The sequence below is a fragment of the Pristis pectinata genome, chromosome 21 (assembly GCF_009764475.1).
Source record: "Pristis pectinata isolate sPriPec2 chromosome 21, sPriPec2.1.pri, whole genome shotgun sequence".
NCBI lineage: Eukaryota > Metazoa > Chordata > Chondrichthyes > Rhinopristiformes > Pristidae > Pristis > Pristis pectinata.
This window is the reverse complement of record NC_067425.1, coordinates 36334308-36356920: the sequence shown is the minus strand read 5'-3', so window position 1 is coordinate 36356920 and position 22613 is coordinate 36334308. Positions and strand designations below refer to the sequence as shown.

At 51.4% G+C, this 22613-nt stretch overlaps 1 protein-coding gene across 2 annotated transcripts in view; it reads left to right on the top strand.

Annotated features, from left to right (window-relative positions):
- The window catches only part of LOC127581285 (phosphorylase b kinase gamma catalytic chain, skeletal muscle/heart isoform-like), a 68977-nt gene extending 46669 nt beyond the window's left edge, over positions 1-22308 (top strand). For both annotated transcript variants that reach the window (XM_052035533.1, XM_052035532.1), the window contains exons 8-10: positions 4527-4680; positions 20174-20299; positions 21556-22308. In XM_052035533.1, coding sequence (XP_051891493.1) covers positions 4527-4680; positions 20174-20299; positions 21556-21810 — 535 coding nt within the window. In that variant the 3' untranslated portion in view covers positions 21811-22308. The remainder of the gene's footprint in view (positions 1-4526; positions 4681-20173; positions 20300-21555) is intronic.
- The last annotated feature ends 305 nt before the right edge of the window (positions 22309-22613 follow it).

Genomic DNA, 22613 nt, shown 5'->3' with positions numbered 1-22613 from the left:
AGTTTGTACTTGAAGACCTCTGCCATTGCCAAAGGCTTTGGCTTTGGGGTGAAACATTTACCAAGGTAGTAGGGAGTCAGGAGACCACAGATGCTAGAATCTGGGGCAAGGTGCAGCTCAAGACGCTGCTCGTCACCCTGAGTTCCTCCAGCAGTTCGTTTTTTGCCAGGGTGATTACTTCAGCTGGACCGCACAGTATGTGCACATTTTATTTCCCAGGAGAAGCTCTGCGCCACTTAATCAGCGGTTCTGATGGAACGTTTGCCACAGTTTCTAGAAAATTCTTTCACATTTTATTTATCAAAACTATTTGAAGAAAATTTAAGAGTTTTATTCACGTAGTCTGGATTTTTTTTAAAGCAGGTGTATGATAAGATAAGATATCTTTATTAGTCACATGTACATCAAAACACACAGTGAAATACATTTTTTTGGATAGAGAGTTCTGGGGGCAGCCCACAAGTGTTGCCACGCTCCGGCGCCAACATAGCATGCCCACAACTTCCTAACCCGTACGTCTTTGGAATGTGGGAGGAAACCGGAGCACCCGGAGGAAACCCACGCAGACACGGGGAGAACATATGAACCCGGGTCACTGGCACTGTAAAGCTGTGAGGGAAATGCCAAAGCATTGAGAATGCAGAGTTGTGATTTTGTGCTCTCCACACCTGGAATCAAAGAATTCAAACACTCGGCCCATGGAGCCTGCACTGCCTCAGTGTGGACCCCTCTCAGTCCCATTCCTCTGCTCATACCCCACAGCCCCCGCAAACCAAGTACATGTCCTGTTCCCCTTTGAGAGTGCTGATTGACTGTTTCCACCACCCTAACGGACAGTGAGGTCCACACCATCTCCACTCTGCTCACGTCCCCTGTCACTTTAGCCAGTCTGAATCTGTGTCCCTGCTCCTCAAACCCTCCACTTGTGGGAACAGTTTCCCTCAGTTACCCTAATTAAATCAGTTAATGATTTTATCCACCCCTGCCAAATTTCCTCTCAATCTCCTGTACCCAACGGAGACAACCCCGGCTACACCAGTCTAACCTCCGAGCTGAAACCCTTCACCCTTGGAAGTATTCTGGTAAACCTCTACCCTGTCCTGGACCTGAATACCTTCTCCCTAAAATGAACGGGAGCTGCTGCTTAGGCCACAATCTGGTGTGCCACTCCTGAAAGTTTCTTCATTACCTCCCTGTTTCTGTATTCTACGCCACAATTTATGATCCCAGAGTCCCAAAAACACGTCCTTAATCAACCTCTCAATCATTTTCGATGATTAATGCACGAAGACACCCAAACCCTTCTGTTTTATGAACATCCTTTGGAACTTTTATTCATATTTCAGGGTCTGAATGTTGCTGGCAAGTCCAGCACTTATCACCCATCCCCTGAACTGAGCGACGTACCAGCCAATTCAGACTGAATCACTGTTGCGTCTGGAGTCACACACAGGCCAGACCAGATGAGGAAGGACATTAGTGAACAAGATGAGTTTATGTGTCAGTCTGGTGGGTTGTGGTCATCATTACGAATAACCAGTTAATAAATTCGCCAGCTGCCATGGTGGGCTCTGGATTGTTTGTCCAGATTGCCAGCACCACCACCATAGCCTCTGCCATGCAGTTCACTTTGTTCTTTCCACCAGAGTGTACCACTCCACACAGACTTTATCTGGCACTTGCTTGCCAGCTTTGCAGTCTACCCAGGTCTCCCACTGCCCACCCTGTTGTTCATCCCAGCTCCACGGTAAGATAAGATATCTTTATTAGTCACATGTACACCGAAACACACAGTGAAATGCATCTTTTGCGTAGAGTGTTCTGGGGGCAGCCCGCAAGTGTCGCCACGCTTCTGGCGCCAACATATCATACCCACAACTTCCTAACCTGTACATCTCTGGAATGTGGGAGGAAACCGGAGCACCCGGAGGAAACCCACACAGACATGGGGAGAACGTACAAACTCCTTACAGACAGCAGCCGGAATTGAACCCGGGTCGCTGGCGCTGTAATAGCATTGCGCTAACCGCTGCACTACCATGCCTGCTGTACTGATTGATGTCAAGTGCAAATTTTGAAGTTGTCCCTAAAGCCTGAGTCGTTAGCGGCCCTGACCCTGAGCCCAAGGAACACCACAGTCGGCCATCCTACACACTCTGCCTTTTGCTTGTTATTTTTACCCATGTTGCCACTGACGATTTCATTCCACAGGTCTCAGTTTTTTCTCCCTAGTTTTTTCTCCCGCCGCTGTCTGTAAGTAGTTTGTACGTTCTCCCGTGTCTGCGTGGGTTTCGTCCGGGTGCTCTGGTTTCCTCCCACATTCCAAAGACGTACGGGTAGGTCAATTTGGGTTTAAAATGGGCGGTGCGGACTCGTTGGGCCGGAAGGGCCTGTTACCACGCTGTAAATAAAATTTTAAAAAATGTAGTTAAAAAAAGAAGTGCCTTCTGGACTACAACTACTGCATTTCCTTCATCAGTCTCTCCATCACCTCATCAAAAAATCCAACCAGGATGGTCAAACTTGATTTGCCTTTAACAAATCCACACTGGCTCTCCTTCATTAACTCAAACTTCCCACCACTGAGGTTAAACCGATCAGCCTGTAGTTGCTTGGCATGTTCATACTGCCCCTTTGGAACATTGCTGTCACACCTGCCTCTCTCCAGTCCCCTGGCAGCATTCCAGTACCCAAGCCGGAATAGTGAACTGTGGCGCTTTCCGGCAGTGTCCACACCCCCTCCCTCCACCCCGGGACACGCCTGACCCAGACCAGGCGACCTGTGCACTTTGAGCCATGACCTCGTTTCGTGCATTCATCGCATCCATTTGCTCCACTGGAGAATGGGTTTAGGCAGCTTTGCCTTCTTTGATAGAGACTGATAAATGTTTAGCCTCGCTCTGTCTCTAGGAGGGTTAACCTTGGTCCATATTGAATCTCGCTCCTCCTCTTGCTATTCACTTACTTGTTCCGAAAGATTTTTATTTTAACCAGTTTGCTGTGCCTGCCTTATCCACCTATTCACCTTCCCTCTCGGTTTCTTGTGTTCCGTCAGGTTCTAACTTAAGTTATTCACATGCTTTGTTAGCCCAATTATTTTGTTTCACTACATTCCTCACCACTGCCGTTGAGGAGGCTCTCTCTGTGCTTCCTCTACCTCCTCCCCTTGGAGGACACGCCCAGCCTGAGCCAGAAACGTCTGCTCTTCATAGCTCATCACTTGCCAAAGATCACGTCACCAGAGCCCAGCCCTGAGGAAGTACCCCTTTGTGGAATCCTGTCTTAGTGAAGCTCAGTTTCCACAGAGGCTACCCTCCATCAAAATTCTCCTTTGCGTAGCTGACCTTCAATAGGCCAGTCCTCTGTGAGTAACGATGAAGAGTCATTGATCCGAAATGTTAACTCCCTCTGCCTGACCTGCTGAGTGCTTCCAGCATTTTGTGTTTCTACTTCAGGTTTCCTGCAGTGCTTTGATTTTCAGTCCTCTGTGAAACCCAGTGTCTATTGCACCTCCCTACATTGCCGCCAACTAATACTTACCCTTCCTAAAATTTAGTTGCCCAGGAGAGTTGTACTTCATGCCTTAGTTCCCCTGACGCATGCCTACACCAACACATCTACTGAAACTCGAGGTGATCCAGAGCTCAGGTCCTGAGTAACACCCATTGCATGGCTTCCACATAAACAATTAATCTTCAATTTGCACCATTGTTTTCCAATTTCTCCATAGCTTCACCCCTTACGGCACGGTACAGTAGTGTAGCGGTTAGCATAACGCTATTACAGCGCCAGCGACCTGGGTTCAATCCCAGCCGCTGTCTGTAAGGAGTTTGTACGTTCTCCCCGTGTCTGCGTGGGTTTCCTCCGGGTGCTCCGGTTTCCTCCCACATTCCAAAGACGTACAGGTTAGGAAGTTGTGGACGTGCTATGTTGGCACCAGAAGCGTGGCGACACTTGCGGGCTGCCCCCAGAACACTCTACGCAAAAGATGCATTTCACTGTGTGTTTTGATGTACATGTGACTAATAAAGATAACTTATCACTTCCTCTGTAACCTCCTTAAACACACAATCTTTCTCAGTATCTAATACTAACCCTTGCTTCCGAGGCCTAGAATTCTCTCCCTAACCCTCCCTGCCTCCTCTCTCTTTGCCCCAGCCTTTGGTCATCATCACTAATACCTGCTTATGTGGCTCAGCACAGGAGTGTTGCACAGGAGTGTAGCTTTGCCTTTTTTGATAAAGACTGATAAATGTTTAGCCTCACTCTCTGTCTCTAGGAGAGTTAACCTTGGTTCCAACGCTCATGTTGGAACAGCACCGTCCTTTAAAGGTGGTTCTGTGGTATTCTTGCTCATTCTGCACTGACAATAATTAAGGCAGCACGACATGGCCTGTGGTTGGGGGTTTAACTCGGCATTGTGCACTGTAAATTCACCGATCCATGCACAAGGATCATTACTGCAATGGTCTTTCTAGAGAGTGTGTGAGAGGGACTTGTGCATGATGTGATGTTTCTGTGTGCAGGTGGAGCTGTGGGGTGATCATGTACACGCTGCTCAGTGGCTCTCCGCCATTCTGGCACAGGAAGCAGATGTTGATGCTCAGGATGATCATGGACGGAAATTACAATTTTGACTCTCTGGAATGGCAAGACCGGTCAGACACTGTAAAAGATTTGGTATGTATTTCAGGTATCAGCTCAAGAAGCTGTGTGTTAATGCTTACATTCAACCCATAGAACCATAGAAGACTACAGCACAGAAAACAGGCCATTCGGCCCTTCTAGTCTGTGCTGAAACATTATTCCGCTAGTCCCATTGACCTGCACCCAGTCCATAACCCTCCAGACCTCTCCCATCCACGTATCTGTCCAATTTATTCTTAAAACTTAAGAGTGAGCCCGCATTTACCACATCAGATGGCAGCTTGTTCCACACTCCCACCACTCTCTGAGTGAAAAAGGTTCCCCCTAAATCTTTCCCCTTTCACCCTAAAGCCACATCCTCTCGTACTTATCCCACCTAATCTAGGTGGAAAGAGCCTACTCGCATTTACTCTGTCTATACCCCTCATCATTTTGTAAACCTCTATCAAATCTCCTCTCATTCTTCTATGCTCCAAGGAATAAAGTCCTAACCCATTCAATCTTTCCCTGTAGCTCAACTCCTGAAGACCCGGCAACATTCTAGTAAATCTCCTCTGCACTCTTTCAATCTTACTGATATCCTTCCTATAGTTAGGTGACCATGAACAAAGCATCCAACAGACATTATAATGAGCAGCACACACAAAATGCTGGAGGAACTCAGCAGCACAGGATTGTTGCAGGTCCTCACAAGTGCACTGGATGTATCGGACACTGCTGATCTCACCTCGGACAGGTGTAACAGATTTCCTGAGACAGGCACTGCAATGAGATGGCTATAGGTGGGCATTGTGATCAGATGGTTAAGGATGTAATAACTATTGCAATGGATGCTTTGAGATGTAAATTGAATGATAAAAATGAAAAACATTGCAGAGGTTTATAAAGTCGCAGAAACAGTAGTCGGTCTGATGATCGGGAATACTTGAGAACTCACTGGAAGAGGGCCAAGAAATTGGTAAAGAAGTGCAGGCTAGAAAATGAAAGCAGACAGCTGAGAAAGATAAAACAGACGGTTAGAGTAATTACAGGATGTAAAAGGAGAAAAGACCAGCATGTGCAAGTGTGGGTGCCTAACAGGAACGGGAGAATTTATCGTCATCCCAACCAAGGTGCCTACCTGAGCCGGTCCCAGTTGCCTGCGTATTGCCCCTGTCCCTCTAAACCTTCTGTATCCACGTACCTGTCTAAATGCCTTTTTGTAGCGGCTGCTACTGCGATGTGAAAGCAAGACACTAGTCGATGAGCTGCAGAACAAAAACTGATTTATTTACCCGCCTCACACGGGCCTTTTAAGAGGAACGGCTCCCGCCCACCAAAAACGGAAATGACGTATGCGCTACGTCATCAAACTTTTCCCGCGCGCGGGTTCTCCCCATCGTTCAGGGAAGACGAAGGCCCAGCGCCATCTTGGGCCTCACCGCTCCGACGACGCGCGACCCAACCGCCGAGCTGGTTTGCTTGCTCAGACGGTGAGTTGCTACACAACCCCCCCCCCCAGAACTGGCGATACGGTCCCCAAGGTTCGCGGGCTGTGTTAGCCATTGCTTAGGAGGTCGGCCTCTGTGTCGCAGTGTTAGGACCCCAACTGGTTGTTGTAGATTTAAATGGGCCGGTTTGAGGCTGTCCGTCGTGAAGACCTTTTCCTTGCCCCCAGTATCCAAAACAAAGGTGGACCCATTATTCCTGATGACCCGGAACAGCCCCTCGTATGGTCGTTGCAACGGTGCCTGGGGTGTGCACCTGTGAACAAAAACGAACTTACAGTCTCGTAGTTCCTTGGGCTGACAGGATGGGGCTTGACCATGCCGCAAAGTGGGAATCGGTGCCAAGCTGCCGAGCCTCTCGCGCAGTTTTTCCAGGACTGCTGTGGGTTGTTCCTCTTGGCCCCGAAGGGCGGGTATGAAATCCCCTGGGACGACCAGGGGCGCACCGTACACAAGTTCAGCTGACGAAGTGTGGCGATCTTGGGGGCAGTGCGTATGCCGAGCAGGACCCAAGGCAGTTCGTCGACCCAGTTAGGACCCTTCAGGCGGGCCATCAGGGCTGATTTCAGATGGCGGTGGAAACATTCCACCAACCCGTTTGAATGAGGGTGGTAGGCCGTGGTGGTGTGCAGCTGCGTCCCTAGCATGTTCGCTAATGCAGACCAGAGGCTGGAGGTAAACTGGGTGCCCCTGTCTGAAGTGATGTGGGCCGGAACACCAAAACGCGAGATCCAAGTTGTGAGCAGCGCCCGGGCGCAGGAATCAGTCGTGATGTCGGGTAGAGAGGTTGTCTCTGGCCACCTCATGAACCGGTCCAAAATTGAAACTGGCAGAGGACCAACGAGGTCGACATGGATGTGGTCGAACCTTCTACGGGTAGGCTCGAACTGCTGTGGCAGGACCTTGGTGTGTCGTTGGATTTTTGACGTCTGGCAGTGCGGACAAGTCCTGGCCCACCACTGACCTGTTTGCGCAGGCCATGCCAGACGAACTTGCTGGCGACCAGTCCGACAATTGATCTGATGGACGGGTGCACCAACCCGTTTACTGAGTCGAAAACGCATTTCCGCCAGGCTGCAGGAACTATAGGGCGGGGCTGACCTGTTGCGATGTCGCAAAGGAGGGTCTGCTGACCTGGACCAACTAAGAAATCTTGGAGCTGCAGGCCCGAGACTGCGGTTCTGTAGCTGGGCAGCTCGTCGTCGGCTTGCTGTGCGTCAGCCAGGGCCGTGTAGTCTACACACAGGGACAGGCTATGGATGGTCGGTCTGGAAAGCGTGTCAGCAAATGTATTGTCCTTTCCAGAGACATGTTGGATATCCGTTGTGAATTCGGAAATGTAGGACAAATGTCGCTGCTGACGAGCTGACCAGGGATCGGAGAACTTGGAGAAGGCGAAGGACAAAGGCTTATGGTCAGTGAAAGCGGTGAAAGGCCTGCCTTCTAAAAAGTACCGGAAATGCCGGACTGCCAGGTACAGCACTAGAAGTTCCTGATCAAAAGTGCTGTATTTCAGTTCAGGTGGTCTAAGGTGCCTGCTAAAAAACGCCAATGGTTGCCAACGACCTTTGATTAGTTGTTCCAGTACTCCACCAACCGCGGTGTTGGATGCGTCCACCGTGAGGGCGGTTGGGACGTCTGTCCTAGGGTGTACCAGCATCGCAGCGTCTGCCAGGGCGTCCTTGGCCTTAACGAAGGCAGTCGCAGCCTCATCATTCCAGGCGATGTCTTTGCCCTTGCCAGACGTCAGCGAGAGCAAAGGGCGCATGATACGGGCTGCTGCAGGGATAAACCGATGGTAAAAGTTGACCATCCCCAGGAATTCCTGCAGGCCTTTAACCGTGTTGGGATGGGCAAAATGGCGGATAGCATCTACCTTGGCAGGTAGGGGTGTTGCTCCTTCGCTGGTGATTCTGTGGCCGAGGAAATCAATAGAGTCGAGTCCGAATTGGCACTTGGCCGGGTTGATAATGAGGCCGAAATCACGGAGACGGGAGTACAGTTGGCGGAGGTGGGAAAAGTGTTCCTGGCGGTCACGGCTGGCGACCTAAGTAAATGAACACGAAGTCCAGGTCGCGGCCTACCGCGTCCATCAGCCGCTGGAAAGTCTGCGCGGCGTTCTTAAGGCTGAACGGCATTCGAAGGAATTCGAAGAGGCCAAATGGAGTGATAAGCGCAGTTTTGGGGACGTCGTCAGGGTGAACCAGGATTTGGTGATATCCCCGGATGAGGTCCATCTTGGAGAAGATGTGGGCCCCGTGTAGGTTCGCCACGAAGTCCTGGATGTGAGGGATGGGGTAGCGGTCCGGGGTGGTGGCGTCATTCAGCCTGCGGTAGTCGCCGCAGGGCCTCCACCCGCCGGTGGCTTTGGGGACCATGTGCAGGGGGAAGGCCCAGGGGCTGTCTGACCTGCGAACGATCCCCAGCTCCTCTATGCGGCGGAACTCTTCTTTTGCCAGGCGGAGCTTGTCTGGAGGTAGTTGTCGTGCTCGGGCATGAAGGGGTGGCCCTGTGGTAATGATGTGATGCTGCACCCCGTGTTTGGGCATTGAATTTGTAAACTGAGGTGCCAAAACCGATGGGAACTCGGCTAGAAGCTTGGTGAACTCGTTGCCAGACGGGGAAACGGAGTCCAGGAGCAGGGCTGGTAGGCTGGCTTCTCCCAGGGGGTGGGTTTGGAAAGTTCTGGAGTGCACTAGCCGCTTCCCTCGCAGGTCGACTAACAGGCTGTGGGCCTGAAGGAAATCAGCTCCCAGGAGTGGCCGGGCGACAGTGGCAAGGGTAAAGTTCCAGGTAAACTGGCTGTCGCCGCATTGTAATTGAACTGTATGGGTACCAAAAGTCCGTATAGTTGTGCCGTTTGCAGCTTTGAGTGTGGGACCTTGTTGCCTGTTACGAGTGTTGCGGCCGGTCGGGGGCAAAATACTGACCTCTGCTCCAGTATCGACGCCCGGACTGCTTGTCCCAAACGAATAGGAGGCTGTGTTGGTGGCCAGCCGTTGAAGCCATCAGCGGCAGCTGGCCCTGGCGTTTCCCTGAAACTTGCAGGGTGGGTGGCATCGACGGGCCTCCATGCCCCACCTCTGATGGTAGAAACACAGCTGGTCACCAGTGTCATCGTCTGTGTTTCTGGGGTGTGGTCACTCGGCTGCTGGGACTGGTTTAGGTAGGCGTTGGGCTCGCAGTCTGGCGATTTGGCTGATGGACGACCTGCTCTCGTGTTTGGCCTTCCACAGGACATCAGCCCGGGCAGGTACCTCACGTGGGTTGCTGAAATTGGCATTGGCCAACAGCAGGTGAATGTCGTCGGGTAGTTGTTCGAGGAAGGCCTGTTCGAACATTAGGCAAGGCTTGTGTCCCTCAGCCAAGGCCAGCATCTCGCTCATGAGGGCGGATGGGGATCTGTCCCCCAGGCCGTTGAGATGAAGCAGGCGGGTGGCGCGCTTGCAACGGGAGAGGCCGAAGTTCCGAATAAGAAAGTCTTTGAAAGCCGGGTACTTATCCTCCTCCGGAGGAGACTGGATGAAGTCTCCAACCTGGGCGGCTGTCTCCTGTTCCAGAGAGCTGACCACGTGGTAGTACTTTGTGGAGTTGGAGGTGATCTGCCAAAGTTGGAATTGTGCTTTGGCCTGGTTGAACCAGACGCAGGGCCGAAGTGTCCAAAAGGTGGGCAGCTTGAGTGCCACTGCGTTGGCTGCTGCGCTGTCGTCCATTGTGCGGGTCCAAAATCCGTTTGGACCGTCGGGGTCATCAATGTAGCGGCTGCTACCGCGATGTGAAAACAAGACACTAGTCGATGGGTTTCAGAACAAAAACTGTGATTTATTTTCCCACCTTGCGCGGGCCTTTTAAGAGGAACGGTTCACACCCACCGAAAACGGAAATGATGTATGCGCTACGTCATCAAACTTTTCCCGCGAGCAGGTTCTCCCCGTCGCTCGGGGAAGACAAAGGCCCAGCACCATCTTGGGCCTCGCTGCTCTGACGATGCGCAACCCGACCGCCGAGCCAGTTCACTTGCTCGGACAGTGAGTCACTACATTTTAAACATTGTGACTGTACCCACCTCTACCATCTTCTCTGGCAGCTCGTTCCATATACCCATCACCCTCTGCGTGAAAAATTTGCCCCTCAGTTCCTCTTTTAAATCTTTCCCCTCATCTATGTCCTCTAGTTTTATACTTCCCTACCCTGGGAAAAAGACCGTGACCTTCCACCTTATCTATGCCCCTCATGATTTTATAAACCTCTATAAGGTCACCTCTCAGCCTCCTTCACTCCAGGGAAATCAGTCCCAGCCTGTCCAGCCTCTCCTTATAAACCAAGCCCTCCAGTCCCGGTAACATCCCTGTGAGTCCTTTCTGCATCCTTTCCAGCTCAATGACATCCTTCCTATAGCTGGGTGACCAGACCTGCACACAATACCTTGTACACTCTTGTGCTCAGTGCCTTGACCAATAGAGGCCAGCGTGCCAAATGCCTTCTTCACCACCCTGTCTACCCATGTCACTACTTTCAGGGAACTATGTACTTGTGCCCCCAGGTCTCTCTGTTCTACAACCAGGACCCTACCACTTACTGTGTGAGTCCTGCCCTGGTTTAACTTCTCAAAATGCAATACAGATGGAATTTAACTTGTCTGAGTTAACCACCATCTGCCGTTCCTTGGCCCACTCTACCATTTGATCTGGATCCTGTTGTTATCTCAGACAACCCTCTCCACTGCCCACTACACCACCAATTTTGGTGTCATCTACAAATTTACTAACCATGCCAACTATATGCTTATCCAAATTGTTAATATACAGTGCTACAATAGTGGCACACCTCTGGTCACAGGATCCAGTCTGAAAAACACCCCTCCACTACCACCTCCTGACTCATACCACCAAATCGATCTTGTATCCAATTAGCCAGCTCACCCTGGATCCCATGTGACCTAACCTTCTGGACCAGCCTACCACGTGGGACCTTGTCAAAGGCCTTGCTAAAGTCCATATAGACAACATCTACTACCCTGCCCTCATCAATCCTCTTGGACACCTCTTAAAAAATCTCAAAATAACTTCATGAGACACGATTCCCCACACACAAACCTGTGCTGACTATCCCTAATCAGTCCTTGCCTTTTCAAATGCAGGTAGATCCTGTCTGTCAGAATCCCCTCCAGCAACTTTCCCACCACTGATGTTGGGCTCACCGGCCCCTGCCTTATCCTTGCAGCCCTTCTTAAATAAAGGCACAACATTCGCCACCCTCCAGTCTTCTGTTACCTCACCAGTGGCTATCGATGTTACAAATATCACTGCCAGAACCCCAGCAATTTCTTCCCTAGTTTCCCATAATATCCTAGGATACACTTGGTCAGGCCCAGGGATTTATCCACCTTTATGCAGTTTAAGGCTTCCAGTACCTCCTCTTTTGTGCTGTAGATATCTTCCAAGACATCACTGTTCTCTTCCTTGAGTTCCCCAGCTTCCATGACCTTCTCCACAGTAAATATAGATGAGAAGTAGTTATTTAAGACCTCACCCATCTCCTGTGGCTCCACACACAGGTGATAACACTGATCTGTAAGGGGACCTATTCTCTCCATTAATTTACTTCTCAAATCTCTTAGGATTCTCCTTTATCTTTTCTTTCCCTTTTAAGATTACTCCTACATCGCTTATACTCCTCAAAGGATTTGCTTGATCCCAACTGCCTGTACCTGACCCATGCCTCCTCCTTTTTCCTGACCAGAGCCTCAATATCCCTTGTGAACCAAGGTTCCCTAATCCTGCCAGCCTCGTCCTTCACTCTAACAGGAACGTGTCAGCCCTGGACTCTCCCCATCTCACTTTTAGAAGCCTCCCACTTTCCAGATATCCCTTTACCTGCCACAGCCTCTCCCAATCAACCTTTACAAATTCATGTCTAATACCATCAAAATCTGCCTTGCCCCAAGTGAGGACTTTAACTTGTGGACCAGTTCTATCTTTTTCCATAACTATTTTAAAACTAATAGAATTATGGTCACTGGTCCCGAAGTGCTGCCCCACTGACACTTCAGCCACTTGTCCCACCTCTTTTCCCAACAGGAGGTCCAATGTTGCCCCCATCTACATATTGCATGGGAAAACTTTCCTGGATGCACTTAACAAATTCCGCCCCATCCAAGCCCTTAGCACAATGGCAGTCCCAGTCAATATTGGGGAAGCTGAAATCACCTACTACTTACAACCCTGTTGTTTTTACAGTTATCAGTGATCTCCCTACATATTTGAACATAGAACATTACAGCACAGTACAGGCCCTTCAGCCCACAATGTTGTGCCGACATTTTATCCTGCTCTAAGATCTATCTAACCCTTCCCTCCCACATAGCCCTCCATTTTTCTATCATTCATGTGGCTATCTAAGAGTCTCTTAAATGTCCCTAATGTATCTGCCAATGTATTTGTTCCTCGAATTCCCACTGACTATTGGGGGGCCTACAGTACAATCCCATCAAAGTGATCACCCTCTTCTTATTTCTGAGTTCCACCCATGTAGCCTCACTGGACGATCCCCCAAGAATATCCTTTCTAAGTACTGGCGTGATGTTCTCTCTCATCAAAAATGCAACTCCCCCTCCTCTCTTACTCCCACCTCTATCACACCTGTAGCATCTGTACCCCGGAGCATTGAGCTGCCAGTCCTGCCCGTCCCACAACCATGTTTCAGTAACAGCTGTAACATCCCAGTCCCACGTACCGATCCACGCCCTGTATTCATCTGCCTCACCTGTCAGGCTTCTTGCATTAAAATAGATGCAGTTTAGCCTCTCAGGCCTTCTTCGCTCCCTGCCCTGCTGCTGCCTGTCCTGTATACTGGACTTACTCGCTTTAACTTCCACATTTGCCTCAAATGCCACACGACAACTTTGGATCCCACCCTCCTGCCGGACTAGTTTAAACCCTCCCGAGTAGCATTAGTAAATCTCCTCCCAATACAGGAGCAACCTGCCTCTCTTACACAGGTCACTTCTACCCCAGAAGAGATCCCAATGGTCCAAGAACCTGAATCCTTCCCTCCTGCACCAGCTCCTCAGCCACACATTCATTCGTCCTATCCTTATCTTCCTACCCTCACTACCACATGGCACTGGGAGTAATCCAGAGGTTACAACCCTCGAGGTCCTGCTTTTTAATCTCCTGCCTAACTCCCTATATTCACTCTGCAGGACCTCATCCCTTTTCCCACCTATGTCGTGGTACAACAACTTCTGGCTGCTCAACCTCCCCCTTAAGAATGTTCCGAACTGCTCAGAGACATTCTTGATCCTGGCACCCAGGACGCAACGCACCATCCTGGAGCCTCATTGGTGACCACAGAGCCTCCTGTCTGTCCCCCTAAGGAGTCTCCTCTCACTACAGCTCCCCTTGTCTTCACCCTCCCCTGCTGTACATCAGAGCCAGTCATTCACACCACAGACCTGGCTGATGCTGCTGCTCTCCTCTGAAAGGCCATCCTCCCCAACAGCATCCAAAATGATATATTTGTTACCGAGGGGAATGGCCACAGGGGAATCCTGCATTCTCTGCCTATTCCTTTTACCTCCACTGGTGGTCACCCAGCTACTTGCTGCTTACACCTTAGGTGTGACCACCTCACTAAAGCTCCTGTCATGGATGCTCCAGAGTGAGTCCAGCTGCAGCTCCAGCTGCTGGATGCACTTCCCTTGGGTATAGTCCTCAGGAACACTGGCAGTCTCCCTGATCTCCCACATCCTGCAGGAGGAGCATGTCACTGCCCTGACTGCCATCTCTAAACCACCAGGACGACAGAAGAATGTAACAGATCTCACCAGTACTCAGATCCTCGCTGAAGCCTCTGGAGACAACGCCTCAGCTCTTCCACCTCAACAACAGCCACACTCTCAACGCCCGCTACAAAACGTCTGCTCTGCTAAAGCTCAACTCCTTTTAAATCCTCTTAAAATTTAATGCAAATAAAGAAATGGCAGAGGAAGTAAACAAATATTTGGAGACAAGCAAAAGTGCTGGATACACTAGAGAAACTGTCTCGTCCAGTGGGAGTGAGGAACTGAAGGAACTAAGTATTGGTCAACAAGTAACTGGTCAACTTTAGTCAACAAGTAAAACTAGAGAAGTTGGTGAAACTGAGAGCTGTTAAACCCCAAGAAGTGGGTGATCTACATCGCAGTGTCGTGAAGGAGGGTGTTAGAGCTGGCTCTGGTGATTACCTGCCAAGGTTCTGCAGGTTCTGGAGTTGTTCCTGCGGATTGGCGTGGAAAAAGTGACCCCACTGGTTCAGGAAGGAGGGAGAGAGAAAACGGGGAACTGCTGACCATCAGTGCAGGGAAAGTGCTGGGATCTGTAATCAAGGATGAAATAATAGAACATCCTGGAAAGAACAACAGGTCGGAGCAAAGGCAACATAGATTTATGAATAGAAAATCACGTTTGATTGATTTGTTGCAGTTCTTTGAGGATGCAACTGGTAGAATGGATGGAGGGAACCAGCGGATGAGTGTCTTTGGGTGGATGTTTGGATAAGGTTCCACCTAGGAGATTGGTCAACAAGATTACATCGCATGTAATGTATTGACGTGGGTAGAGAATTTGTTCTTGGACAGAAAACAGAATGTGGGAATTACTAAATCCTCCTCAGGTTGGCAGGCTGTGGCTGGTGGGCCACTGCAGGGGTCCATCCCCGGATGCAGCAATTCACAATCTACGTCGACACTCTGACTGAGGCTACAAAATGCCGTATTTTCAAGTTTGCTGATGTGGTGAGGTTGTGACTATGGAGGAAGATGGAGAGATATGGGCAAGCTGAGTAGGTGAGAGAGCACATGGCTGATGGAACGTAATGTGGGGCCATCCACTTTGCACAGTATTGTTAAATGGTTGGAGATCGGGTCGTGTTGATGTTCAAAGGGATCTGGATGTACACAGGTCACTAAAGGCCAAAGTATAGGTGCAGTAAGTGATCCAGAGGGCGATGGGTGTGCTAGCCTTTATTACAAGAGGACTTTATTTTCGGAATATGTAAGACCTAGACAGGGCCTTAGTGAAACCACAGCTGGAGAACTGTGAACCGTTCCGGTCCCCTTACCAAAGGATGCACTTGCCATGAAGGGAATGCAGCAAAGATCTACGATGGGTTCCAGGGCGGTGACCGTGTCAGGTGAGGAGAACTGGTATTGACAGGCACGGTGCTCTGGCTTTAGGTGATGAGAGGAGATCTAATCAAAACTTACAAAGCTGTTAAAAGGCTGGACAGGCCGGATGTAGGGAGGATGTCTCCCCCGACTGAGGAGTCTGGGACAGGGGCACAGTTTGAGAATAAGGGGCAGGCCGTTTAGAAATGAGCTGAGGAGAAATGTCTTCACTCAGAGGGTGGTGAGTGTGTGGGAATCCCCACCCCACTGACAGGAAACAGTGGGAGTAAACGAGTCGTTCTCGGGGTGGCAGGTGCTGGGCTTCAGTGCCTGGGCCCCAGCCACACATAACGTACACCAACGATATGGATGAGGCAGCAGAATATAATATTTCAAAATTTGCCAACGCTGAATGGAGTAGGGTTGTGAGATCACAAGATCACAAGACAAGGGAGCAGAAGCAGGCCATTCGGCCCATCGAGTCTGCTCCAAGGAAACGGAAAATAGAAATGAGAAATGGGGAATGGGGGAAAGAAAAAAGAGAAAAAAAAAACTATTCTAATCCCAATTTCCGGCCTTATCCCCATATCCCCTGATATCCTGACTATTTAGATATCTATCTATCTCCTCCTTGAACGCCCCCACTGATCTGGCCTCCACTGCTGTACGTGGCAAGGAGTTCCACAAATTCACCACCCTCTGGCTAAAGAAATTTCTCCTCATCTCTGTTTTGAAACTGTACCCTCTAATTCTAAGATTGTGCCCTCTCGTCCTGGACTCACCCACCAAGGGAAACAGCCTAGCCACATCTACTCTGTCCTTTCCTGTGAGGGGGATATAAGATATTATTTAAGATACTTATTTATCAGTCACATGTACATCGAAACACACAGTGAAATACGTCTTTTTGTGTTACTGAGAATGTGCTGGGGGCAGCTCGCAAGTGCCGCCACGCTTCCGGCGCCAACATAGCATAATGTCTTTGGAATGTGGGAGGAAACCGGAGCACCCAGAGGAAACCCACACAGGCACAGGGAGAATGTACAAACTCCTTACAGACAGCGGCCGGATTTGAACCTGGATCACTGGCACTGGAATAGCGTTACGCTAACCGCTACACTACCACTGAGACAGGTTGAGCAAGCAGGCAAAACAAGGTAGATGTAGCGTAATGTGGATAAAGGTGAAGTTAACCCATTCGATAAGAAAACAGAAAAGTATTATTTAAACAGTGTTAGATTGGGAAGTGTTAATGTCCAAAGAGCCCTTGGTGTTCCTGTACACTCGTTGCTGAAAGCAGCCATGTAGGTGTAGCAAGCAGTTCAGAAGGCAAGTGGTATGATGGCCTCCACAGCAGGAGGATGAGTACAGGGGTAGGGGTGTCCCTCTCCAAATATGCAGGGCTTGGTGAGGCCGTGCCTGGAGTATTGTCTGCAGTATTGGTCTCCTTATCTACGAACGGATGTACCTGCAGTGATTCACCAAACTGATTCCGGTTTGAGGAGAGATTGGGTCGACTAGGTCCACCTTCTCTGGAGTTTAGGAAAAATGAGAGGGGACCCAAAGCATACAAAATTCTGATGGGCCTGGGCAGATGAGAGGTGGGGAGGATATTTCCCCCGGATGGGGTCCAGGATGAGGGCTCCCAGTCTCAGGTTACTGAACAAAGAATTTAGGACTGGGATGAGGGGAGATTTCTTCACCCAGAGACTGGTGAACCGTGGAACCCTCCACCACGGGGTCTGTGGAGACCATCACTGAATATATTTAAGATGGAGATAGATAAACTTCTCGCTATGATGGCATCGGGGGCACGAATGTGGTGAGACAGAGGAGCAACTATGATCATATTGAATGGCAGAGCAAGCTTGAAGGGAAATGGCCCACTCCTGCTCCCCTGTTTAGAACACAGAACACTACAGCACAGTACAGGCCCTTCGGCCCACAATGTTGTGCCGACATTTTATCCTGCTCTAAGATCTATCTAACCCTTGCCTCCCACATAGCCCTCCATTTCTCTATCATTCATGTGTCTATCTAAGAGTCTCCTAAATGTCCATAATGTATCTGCCCCCCACCACCTCTGCCGGCAGTGCGTTCCATGTGCCCACCACTCTCACTGCACTTTCTCTGTAGCTGTGACACTTTACTCTGTACTGTTATTGTTTTTACCTGTACTACCTCAATGCACTCTGTACTGACTCAATGTAACTGCACCGTGTAATGAATTGACCTGTATGTGCTGTACCTTGGTACAAGTGACAATAATAAACCAATACCAATACCAAAAAACTTAGCCCTGACATCCCCCTTAGACCTTCCTCCAATCACCTTAAAATTATGTCCCCTCATGTTAGCCATTTTCTATGTTCACTTTCAGTGATTGGTTTACAAAGTCACTGAGGTCCCTCTAAATACCAACACCTTTTTACTAAACTACTCCTGTGTCCTATTTTTTTCTCCTGAACTGTGTTTTTCCACATTCCATTCCATCGGCCATGTCCTTACCCATTCATGCAGAGAGTCCCTGTGGCTCTGCAGCCTCCAGCATCCTCCTCGTACCGTCACAAGTTGCCCAGCTTTGTATCATCAGCAGACACCTACTTCCCTCAATCCATTGACATAGGTTGCGAACAGCTGGAGCCCCAGTACCAGTACTGATCCCCACGGGACCCACTGGTGACGGACTCCCAATCTAAATAATGCATTTCCATTCCTACTGTCCACTTTCCGTCCATTAACCGAGCCTCGATCCACGCTGGAAACAGGAGTAAGGGAGAGGGACCTGCCGTTCTGAGAGAGAGAGATGCGTAGATAGAGGGAGAGTGACAGACAGCACTGACGGGGAGAGGTGTAAAGGGCAGAGAGACAGGTATACATGAGAGAGAAAGTGGTACACAGCACAGAGGGAGCAGAGCATAGAGGACAGGGAGAGGGGGTAACCGGGGGCGGGGGGGGGGACACGAGAGGGAGAGGGGGGATACTCGGTGGGGGGGGATACCAGGGATACCCGAGGGAGAGGGAGAGGGGGCATACCGGAGGAAGAGGGGGGATACTCGGTGGGGGGGGATACCAGGAATACCAGAGGGAGAGGGAGAGGGGGAGGAGGGGGGGATACCGGAGGGAGAGGGGGGATACCCAAGGGAGAGGGGGGATACCCAAGGGAGAGGGAGAAGTGCTGGTCACTGAGCAGGATATGCAGGGTAGAAAGTGATGTGCAGGACAACGTGACGGGGGTACCGGAGAGAGGGGTTGACAGGACAGAGAGGGCAGGATGTACAGGTGAGGGAGGGACATTCAGCAGTGGGAGGGGTAAACTGAAATAGTGAGGGTATTCTGGATGGGGGAAGAGAGGGAAATGCTGGGGAGAGAAGAACAGAAAGGAACCTCTGCAATGAGAGTTTAGTGGTTATTTTGCTGGGTCACTGGTTTAAATTTTCGTGTGTCACACGGCTCTTCATCGCCCCCCGAAATGTCAGCAGACACTTCTGTTCAAAGGGCACAGGTCAGGACATATTAGACAGAAAGAGTGAAAGGTCGTGGGCGAGGAGAAGGATACACAGGAGTGAGAACCAGAGGAAGAAGCAGGAGGGAGGTTAATGGGTGAGGAGAGCATACGTGAGGGGGGGCTCACTCAAAGGAGGCAAGGGATGTGAGGGAGAATACAGTGAATGGGTCAGGTGAGAGAGGAAGATATGAGGGAGGTGAGGAGGTGTAGGAGAGAAAGAAGGGCTGTGGACAGAGGGGTCGTGTGGGAGAGAAAGCGCTGGTTAGGCAATAGCTGGATGATTGGGTGCAGTTTGAGGTAGGATGTGAAAGGGTGGAACGTGGGGTAAAGTTTCACCACATTAGCTGCAGGATAGGGTATTTCAGTTGCAGGCTGGAGCAGCCGCCCTGCTTCTCCCGATAGAAGGTGTTAGGAAGGGATTTGATGGAGACGGGCCCTTTGACCCACCATGTCCATGCGGAGATTTCTGAGCACCTACACAAATCCCGTTTGCCTGCATTGGGTCCGTATCCTTCTTTGCCTATTCAAGTGTCTGTCCAAATGTCCCTTACACGTAGCAATTATATCCGACTCCACAGCAGCATGTTCCAGATACCAAACGCTCTCTGTGTCAAAAACTTACCCCTCTCGTCCCCTTTAAAATTCCTTCCTCCCGCCTGAAGCCTGTGCCGTCTTGTTTTTGGTCCCCCTACTGTGGAACTATCTACCCCCTTATAATTCTAAACACCTCTATCAGGTCAGCCCTCGGCCACCTTTGCTCCAGAAAAAAAATAAACCCAGCCTGTCCGATCCCTCCCCCATAACTAAAGTCCTCCAGTCCAGGCGACATTCACCAAGCCAATTTTGGACCCAATTAGCCGGCTCGCCTTGGATCCCACTTATCTTCGTAACCTTCTGGACCATGCAGGACCATGTCAAATACCTTACTACAGTCCATACAGACAACACCTGCTCCCCTGCCTTCATCAACCCCCTTTGTTTCCTCCTCAGAAAACTCAATCAATAAGTGAGACAGGACGTCCCCTGCACAAAGCCCTGCTGACTGTCCCTGATCAGTCTCTGCCTTTCCGAATGTCCTTAGGACGTTCTCCAATAATTTCCCTCCCACTGATGCAAGGCTCACTGGCCCTGGGCTGTGGAGGAGCCTGTGAACCAAGTGTGGCCCTGGACAAGCTGCTGTTGTCCGATGGCACCTCACTTAATGTCGAATAACGTCCGTCAGGCGGAGCAGGGTGAGAGGTAATGGCACAGATGTCGGGCCAGCCTGGGTTAGTCTGGGCTGGGGTTGCGAGTAAGGAGGAGAGGGGCTTGAGTTGCTGTGCAGGGAGAGTGTTGTGGCATTGGAGCGCGAGGCACACTGACGTTTCTTTGTGCATGGACCAGATCTCCCAGCTGCTGGTGGTGAAGCCCGAGGAGCGTTACACGGCAGACCAGGCACTGGCTCACCCGTTCTTCCAGCAGTACCTGGTGGAGGAGGTGCGCTACTTCAGTCCCTACCGCAAGTTTAAGGTAGGCAGCCGCTCCGCGGGTCGTGCTGTTGTAAGGTGGGTGTGGGGGGGAAGGTCACTGCACTTACCCCCCCCGTGTGGGAGGAGACTGGCCAGCCGCTCACGGGTACCAGCGCCGTTACGTCCAAACAGAGGGGGTAAAACCAGACGGACCAGCCGGACAGTGAGCCCGGTCACAGCAAAACCACTGCCAGCCCCAGGGACCTGCCATAGCCTCGCCCCACCGTCACTGTGGGCGCCAGGAGCCGCACCAGTACAGCTGCACCTCAGGACCACGTGTGTGTTCCACATTTCCCAGGAGTGGCAGGAAGGGGCCCCTGGTACATACATTAATAAACCCCCCCCCCCCCATTCTGTAAGCTCGAGGGGCCTTCGTGCCCTATTAGAGTCCCAGCCAGTCTGTACGCCTCAAATAACTGCTCTGAAGACCAGGGCCTCTCAGTTACCCTGTGGGCATGTGTCAGGGCGGCTCGGAGGTGGGTTGGAGCAGAGTGCAGTGTGCCAGTGAGGGTGCAGGGTCGGAACATGGGAACAGGCCCTGGCGACTGCTCCACGTTCTACAAAATCACGGTGCATCATTTACCTCCGCGCCATGTTCCTGCACCAATCTCACCGCCTCCCGGTCTCTTAATTCACAAAAAAATGATCAATCTTTGTGCGGATCATGGACAGCACCTCAGCCCCCTTGGACAGAGAACTCTGGCTGATGAAATGTCCTCTCCTCTCCGTCCTGAACCGCCAGCCCTTATCCTGAGACAGCTCCCCCCCCCGGGTCTGGACACCCCACCTGGGGACACATCACTCCAGGCCGAGCACATCACTGGGAACCTGAATCCCCTTTGTTTAAATTGTCACTGACTCAGATCATTGAGGGAGAGGTGGTGTGGAGGGATGGAGGGGGAGTGTGGACTGTGGAGGGATGGAGGGGGAGTGTGGACTGTGGAGGGATGGAGGTGGAATACGGAGGGTTCAGAGGAGGGGAGTGAGGGGGGGTCGGGGGGACGAGGGGGAGGGGAGTATGGGGGAGGGGAGTGCAGGGTGGGGGAGGGGTGTGCAGGGGGTTTGGGGGAAGGGAGTGCGGGGGAGGGGAGTGCAGGGGAAGGGGAGAGGGCGGGGAGGAGGGATGGAAGGGTGGGGGTTTGAGGGGGAAGGCTGTGGTGGGGTTTGGGGGTCAGGGGGTTTGGGGGAGGGGAAGGCAGTGGGGGGGTTCACTGCCCTTAGCCCCAGACTGAGCCGGATCCCGATCCTGTTCCCTAGACCATCATCTGGACGGTTCTGGCGTCCGTTCGCATTTATTACAAGTACCGGCGAGCGAAGCCTCTCAGCAAGCAAGTGCTGATTCGCGATCCCTACGCCTTTAAAGGGATTCGTAAGATCATCGATGGCTGCGCTTTCAAGGTGTACGGACATTGGGTGAAGAAGGGTTTGCAGCAGAACCGGGCAGCTTTGTTTGAGAATTCTCCCAAAGCCTTCCTGTTCTCCCTCAGCGACACCTCGGCTCACCTGGAATAAATCCTCCCTCTCCGGTCAATCGTTGGGTAGAAGTCTGGTCCGGTTCTCCGGCAGTGAGCCCAACAGTGCTTCCTCCTTCCATTTTGTATGTTTAAGGTTTGTGTTGAAGGTGTAACTTTATGAATGTGAATTGCTGATTTAAAATTCTGCGAAGCCGGTGATTCAGATCCCAGTGATTCTGCAGTTCTGTGAATGCTGAGAGGGCGTTTGGTATCAGAGTGATTCACCCGTCGTCACCCCGGTTCACTGTGTCCCCCCCGAGTTCACTGTGTCCCTCCCTCCCGCCCTGTTCCATCCCATTGACTGCAGTCTGTCACCCTCTTGTGTCAGCACCACTCTCCGTCTGCTCAATCCACCTCTCTCACCCAGTCCACCCTGACCCTGACCCCCACCCTGACCCTGACCCCCACCCTCACCCTGACCCTGACCCCCACCCTCACCCTCACCCTGACCCTCACCCCCACCCCCACCCTCACCCTCACCCTCACCCTGACCCTGACCCTGACCCTGACCCTCACCCTCACCCTCACCCTGACCCTGACCCTGACCCTCACCCTGACCCTGACCCTCACCCTCACCCTGACCCTGACCCTCACCCTCACCCTGACCCTCACCCTGACCCTGACCCTCACCCTCACCCTCACCCTGACCCCACCCTCACCCCCACCCTCACCCTGACCCCGACCCCCACCCTCACCCTGACCCTGACCCCCACCCCCAACCTCACCCTCACCCTGACCCCACCCTCACCCTCACCCTGACTCCATCACCCTCACCCCCAGCCTCACCCTGACCCCATCACC